This window comes from Balearica regulorum, chromosome 23, assembly GCF_011004875.1.
Source record: "Balearica regulorum gibbericeps isolate bBalReg1 chromosome 23, bBalReg1.pri, whole genome shotgun sequence".
NCBI lineage: Eukaryota > Metazoa > Chordata > Aves > Gruiformes > Gruidae > Balearica > Balearica regulorum.
Window position 1 is genome coordinate 3629976 of NC_046206.1, and position 6817 is coordinate 3636792.

Consider the following 6817-nt stretch of genomic DNA (forward strand, 5'->3'; position numbering starts at 1 on the left):
GGCTAGGCGAGCCCGCAGCCCCGCTGTGAGTGAGTCTGTGCGAGGGCCGCTGAGGGAGGTTTGAGGGCAGGCACCCCTTTGTCCTGGGAGCAGGGGCTTGATGTTCACAGTTTGAAGGATGGTGGCCATCGATGAGCCTCTAGCCTCCCCTTTCTCTGGCTCACACAGCATCTCCCCTTTCAGATGCTGACAACGCTACCCACAATCACCTTATGTTACATGGTAACCTCTGCATCCCCTGCTGCCTTGACACTGGAGCGATGCATACCAACAGGCATGTGCCCTGTCCTTGTTTTGTCAATAAATACCTTCAGTTGGGATTCCAGCCCTTCACCCACTCAGAGCATCCCTGCTCCTGCTGAGGCCCTCTTCAGCTATGTCACGTTCCTCCCTGCCCTTGTTCTTGGGTGCTTTGACCCTGTGGCCCCACCCCTGGCACAGACTCGAAGATTGCTTAGAGCGGGCAAGGACCCCTGTGCCTCCTTGAGGCCTGGCCCCCTGAGAACAAAGCTGCTTCACCACAGGGCTGTGCTTTCCCCTGCTGTTGCTTGTGTCCCTTCGGGGTGGTGTCACGCAGGGTTTGGCACCCTAGGACACATCCCATTGAGCCCCTGGCCGTGCAGGGAATAAACCATGCGTCTACTTCCGTTCCGGGATCCATGCTCACTGACAAAGACCGCTGTGACCGATGCAGACTGCAAAATGCGGCGTTCGCCCTTGCCTGGGCCTCCGCTCAATTGCTCGGGTGACCGTTCGCGTCCAGTACCACACCGTACACTAGAAGCCCAGAGTCCCAAAACGCTGGGGGTTTGGAATGGACCTCAGGGGAAAAAATGATGTGCCGGTCCAACCCCCCTGCTATGGCACGATCACTGAGAGCCGTCTAGTATCATCGGCAAACTTGGTGAGGGCACGGTCTGTCCCCTCGTCCGGGTCGTGGGTGTGTTTGCTGAACGAGACTGGACCCGGTGGGCATGACGCTACCTGTAGGTCACCGACTAGACTCTGCACCAAATATCGCACAGGGAGAGATTACAACATTGAATCAAAAAGAGAATTCAGAATAGAACATAGAGAATACAATAAAATATAGAATCAAATGGAATCAAATAGATTGAAGGAAAGGCGAGGAGAAGGGAAGGGAGAAGAAGGGAGCAAGGAAGAAGAGTGGAGTGGAAAGAGAGACAAGAAGAGACAGGAGAAGGGGAGGGACAAGACGAGGGACTTGAAGGGAAAAGATGGGAGAAGGGAGACAGGGGAAGGCAGACGGGAGGAGAAGGGAGACGGGAAGGGCAGGCGAGGAGAGCTACAAGCAGATGGGAGAAGGGAAGGGAATAGGCAGGAGCGGCTCCAACCTCCCGCCCTCCGACATCGCCCGAGGGACGCCAGAGGCCCCGCGGGGGTCGCAGTCCCGCACGGCACCCCACGCCCCTCCTTCACGCCGCGCTCGCGGAGGACTCGCGGCTGTCCCCCGCGCCCCGCCCCCCGCGCGACGTCACTGCCCGCGGTGGCGCGAGCCGCTCCGGCGGTGACGTCGCGTGGCGCTACCGGGCGGCGGCACCGCCCCCTCCCCGCCCACCGCCGCGCAGGGACCCGCAGGCAGGTACCGGGGTACGGGGCGCGGGGTTGGGGGGGGGGGGGAGGGCGCACCGCGGGTCGGGCCCCGCCGCGCAGCCCCCCCCCCCCCCCCGGCTCGCCAGCACCCAGCCACCCACCCGCGGGCACGGCTCCCCGTGCGCGGCACCGCGCCGACGGCGTCACCCACGGCTCCGAGCCCGCGGGACGCCCCGTTTCCACCACCCCTGCGTCGCACCGCACCGTCCGCCGCGGCTCCGGGCCCCCCCCCCCCCCGGCAGCGTCGGCACAACTTGCCGCCTTGCCTGCGCCTCCGAAACACGCTGACCCCCCGCGCCGACACGAGCGACGCGGCCCTCGCCTCTCTTGCCGCTGCCTTCCCTTCCCCGCACACGGTCCCGTCTCCCCTGGGACCCCCCCCCCGAGGAGCGCCGCCAGAATCGCCCCGCAGGAACCGGGCCGGGGGGTCCCAGTCTGCTGCCGCAGTCCCCGAGCCCCCGCTTACCGTCTGCTGCCCTAGAAGGAGGCCTCGCTCCCCGACACCTGCATCCCGCTGCCACCCTTGCTCCGGCATGGGACCCTGCTGTACGTGCCCTCTCGCGCGGCAAGAGGAAACAGAAGCAGGGTGCTCCCGCTGCCGCTTCGGCACCCACGGCCCGCTCTTTATACCCCGCAACCTACGTCTCCCAGGCGTGCCTCGCGGACCTGACTAAGGGGACCCGGCCGGCCGGCCCGCTGCCCATCCCCTGCGGGCACCCGATCCGCGTCACTCGGACCCAGCCCCTGCACCCCTTCCATGACTGGCCACGCCAACCTGGTCTCTTTCCCACAGGAGTCGCCATGGATCTGGTGCTGGATGCTGCCGACCGGCATCTCCTCACGCCCTACGTGTACCCCGCCGGCTGGTCCGAAGGCGAGCCCTGCCGCCAGCTCCTCAGCCTCTTCGTCATCACCAACCTGGGGGCGCTCGCCCTCTACCTGCTCTTCGGCACCCTCAGCTACCACTTCATCTTTGACCACAACCTCAAGAAACACCCCCAGTTCCTAGAGGTGGGCGCACCCCACACCGCCCCCCTGCCCCGGACCCCACGGCCCTGCGCTGCCGGCATCCCCCCTCGCCGCCCTCTGGCGCACCGCCTTCCCGTGTGCATGTCGCGCCCTGGGTGACAGCAGTCCAAGGCCAGCTGCTGACACGCACGCCTGGACCGCTGCCCGTCAGCCCTCCCGGGCCCACCTGTGCGGGGCTCTCGGTTGTCCCCGACCGGAAATGAGGACCACTTACGTGCCATGCTAGACCCGTCGCCTGTGCCGGCCCCGTCCTGAGCACGGCTCTCCCCGAACGGGCGGCATGCCGCGCATGGACATTGTGGCAAAGCGCCCGTGTCAAAGGCCGACTGGTGGCCGAGATGCCGGCCCTCCCCGCCTCACGAGAGGCCGGGGCGTCGGGGCGCTGGGGCTTCCACCTAGCTTCAGTTACGCCCTGTACCCCTGACCCTGCTCTTCCGCTGCCCCATCCCGCAGAACCAGGTGCGTCGGGAGATTGCCTACGCGCTGCGCTCCCTCCCCTGGATCAGCATGCCCACCGTCGCCCTGTTCTTCGCTGAGGTGCGGGGCTACAGCAAGCTCTACGACAACATCGAGGACTCCCCGTACGGTGAGACGCTCCCCTGTGCCCCTCTGCCAGGCCGGCACCCTCTCCCTGCCATCCTGGTCGGCCTCCCTTGGCCCCTTGGGGGGCAGGCGGCGAACCCTGTCTCCTCGATAACAGTATGCCTTGTACAAACCCCGCAAAATCCACCCGGATGCCTCTTCTCACCTTGAGCTGGTTCCGTCCAACAGTCTTAATCCCGAGTTCCCCTTAGGCCGATGTGAGGAGGCCGCCCCCATGGCCCCCGGCTCCTTGCCGGCCCTCGGCGCCCACGGGTGCCGCCCCTAATGTCCCTGTTCCCCCAGGCTGGTCTGGCGTCTTCCTCAGCATGCTGTCCTTCCTCTTCTTCACCGACATGGGCATCTACTGGATACACCGCGGTCTCCACCACAAACTGTTCTATAAGGTACGAGATGGGACGGCGGGCTCGGGGTGAGAGCCCCCCGCCCTGTGCCGGGGCCGCGGCCAAGCTGCTCCTTCTGGGGGGCGCGCGCCCCGGGGCGGGGGTGGAATGGGCGGTCCGGCCGAATGAGGCCTGGCCTCGGTCCACAACGTGACGGGAGCCAAAAGCCCGTTAGGGCGTGCGTGCTTCTCCCGCCCTCGCGGCGGTGGCAGCCCAGGGCCCTCGGTCCCCGGGTGACGAGTCCCTCCCCGGCTGGGGGACTCCCGAAACAAAAGGGGCCAGCCTGTGCAGGGACAGATGGTGCTCCCTCTCCCTGCAGCGCTTCCACAAGCCCCACCATCTCTGGAAGATCGCAACGCCCTTCGCCAGCCATGCCTTCCACCCTGTCGACGGCTTCATGCAGAGCCTGCCCTACCACGTCTACCCCTTCCTCTTCCCCCTGCACAAAATCACCTACTTGGGCCTTTACATCTTCGTCAACGTCTGGACCATCTCCATTCACGACGGCGACTACCGTGTCCCCCGCCTCCTGCGGCACATCATCAACGGGTCAGCCCACCACACCGACCACCACTTGTACTTCGACTACAACTACGGGCAGTACTTCACCCTCTGGGACAAGATCGGCGGCTCCTACAAGAGCCCCACAGCCTTTGAGGGCAAAGGTCCCCACGACTATTTGCGCAAGCTCCAAGAAAAAGGCCCGGGGGCGCCCAACGGCCCCCCAGCTGCCAAAACTGAGTAGGGGCTCCCCATCTGGGCCCCTCCCCAGGACGAGCTTCCCCGGCCAGATCTCGTCCTGTTCCTCCCCGGCCGCTCAAGACTACTTTCCCACGGACAAAGAGCCCCCGTCCCCCGATAGTGCGACCGACGCGGGGCGATTCTCAGTCAGCACCCCAGCCCACCCCAGCTCCCGCCCCCCGCGATGGTAGCGCCTGGCCTCACTAGCGAGTTACAGCCTCCCTCTACGTCGTGGACCTGCCCCGCTCCTCCTGTCGCTCCCCCCCCCGCCATTGTGTCTTTGCTAAGGTCCCTGCGCCACTTTAGGACTGTGCTGCTGCTGCTTTACAAAAAAGAACAAGGACGTGGCACAAATACAACAATAACTTTGGCACAAATAGAACAATAACATGGCTCCTGGCAGGGTCTCCCGTCTCTCCGTGCCGCGTGCCTTCATTGCCAACCGATTCGTCGTCGTCGCCACGGAGCCCGACTGGACGAGTCCAGTAGAGTCGAGAGACTGACGATGCTGCGTTTTGTTCTGAGCTGTGTCTCGCGAAAAAAAGCCACCAACGCCTACCTTTCGGACATAGCGTGGGGCCTTCCGACAGCTCAACCTCGAGATGCGGCAGGACTCCATGGAGTTTGACGCGCTCTCCTCTTCCCTCTGACGCAGGGACGTCCGGCAGGGCACTGACAGGACTAGCCCCAGAAATGGCATGCCTGTGGGACAAAGATGCGTGTTCAGTCCCGTGGGTCCCTCGAGCTCCCCGAGAACTTTTGGGATGGGGGGGGGGGGCAGGAGGAGGAACAGGCACGCGAGGGTTCGTGGCCGGCCTTCCCCCTGAATGTCTGGCGTGCTTCCCGCCGAAACCTGGTCACCCTGCCTTTGGCTCTGACCCGCGCTTAATAAATCTCAGTTGCCGACTCGGCTGCTGTCCAGTCCCTTCTCCCTCGCTCCCCGTGCCATGCGAAGCCTGCTGGCATGCCCCGTTTCTCCCCGACAGCACGACGCCTGTGATGGCTTTAGCCCGTGCCGTTCTCGCAGCGACCGTGCGCGTTGTCCCCTCCCCTCTTGCCAACATGGCAAAGGGGCGAGGGAGGATGTCGCTGACTGCCGGCCCCTCTGACTTTTCCCACGGGTCTGCCACGAGGCCTCGACCCTCTGCACTTCAGGTACGGACGTGGAGCCTCGCGGCCGGACCCGCGCGAATCCGTGCGGACGGGCTGGAACTTCACCGGGGGCCAGGTGCGCGGAGGGCATCCAAGTGTAATGTGCTAGTCCATTTCCCAGGTACGGTAAAGCCAGGCTCCCACGCCTGACGAGCCCCCTCTGGGTTTAGAGAGACACAAAAAACCCTTAGCGCACAGGGTTTTGCCGCTTGGGAGGCTGACGGAAGGGCGCTACATGTCCTGGCCAATCCTTATCCTTTTATCTGCTCCCTGGACCATGTGTTTGGGACCTTCCCCCTAAGCACCAGCCGGCGCTGGCGCTTTGGCTTCCCCGTGCACCCCTGTATGATGCTTCCCATCTCAGGGAAACCGGCGCTTGGGCACATGGCGACTTTGACGGTCACCAGAGCCGCGCCACCTGTGCCAGGGACAGAGGCCCCTCTCGCAGTTCCTTGCCACGGCAAATGGGCCTTCCACTGCCCGCCCCGGCTGTGCCCTTGACAAGGGTACAGCTCGAGGTGACGCTGCTACGTCGCGTGGCGCCCAATGAATGCAACGGATGCCAGCGGCGTCCTCCTGGGCTGACCGCCCCGGGGGTCCCGTTCTCCTGCCGGCACAGTCCCTCGCCAGGGCTGGGCTCTGCTTTCGCCTCCTTGTGATAACATGTTCTCCCCAGTGTGCGCGGGAACCCTGACCTCTGTTTGCTGATTAACTAGGAGCCCAGAGACCTGCCAAGGGTTAAGGCGAGGCCCCGATCACAGAATCACGGACCGATAGGGGGTCGGAAGAGGCTTCTGGAGATGATTGGCTGGTGCAAACTCCCCCCATTACGGCAGGATCGCCTCAAGCGGGCCACAGGCTCGTACGTCCAGGCGGGTTTGGAATCCTTCTGGAGAAGGAGGCTCCGCAACCTCCCCAGGCGGCCTGTCCCGGTGCTCCGTCACCCTCATGGTAAAGATGTGTTTCCTCACATTTGGGTGGAACTTCCCGTGCTCCGGTTTGCGCTCCTCGCCCTGTTGCCGGGCACTGCAGAAAAGAGTCTGACCCCATCCTCTTGATGCCCGCCCCTGAGATATTTATGAGTGTTGCTCGGATCCCCTCTCGGTCTTCTCCCAGCCTCGCCTCGTATGAGAGATGCCCCGGGCCCCTCGACATCCTCACGGCCCTCCGCCAGACCCTCTCCAGTAGCTCCCTGTCTCTTTTGAACTGGGGAGGCCAGAACTGGACACAGCACGCCAGGCGTGGCCTCACCACAGCGGAACAGAGGGGGACAATCGGCTCCCTTGACCCGCTGGCCA

General features: G+C 64.4%; 1 protein-coding gene across 3 annotated transcripts; it reads left to right on the plus strand.

Moving 5' to 3' along the window:
- Window positions 1–1344: 1344 nt before the first annotated feature.
- SC5D (sterol-C5-desaturase) lies at window positions 1345–5273 on the plus strand. Of its 3 annotated transcripts, none has more exons than XM_075774531.1 (5): window positions 1345–1599; window positions 2408–2625; window positions 3097–3229; window positions 3529–3629; window positions 3946–5273. In XM_075774531.1, exons 2-5 carry the CDS (start codon window positions 2416–2418, stop codon window positions 4369–4371), a joined length of 870 nt encoding a protein of 289 aa, XP_075630646.1. In that variant the 5' UTR covers window positions 1345–1599; window positions 2408–2415; the 3' UTR covers window positions 4372–5273. The 3 variants fall into 3 exon arrangements, with proteins under 3 accessions (XP_075630646.1, XP_075630648.1, XP_075630647.1); XM_075774533.1 differs by having other exon boundaries at window positions 1488–1603; XM_075774532.1 differs by lacking the exon at window positions 1345–1599 and adding an exon at window positions 2057–2160.
- The last annotated feature ends 1544 nt before the right edge of the window (window positions 5274–6817 follow it).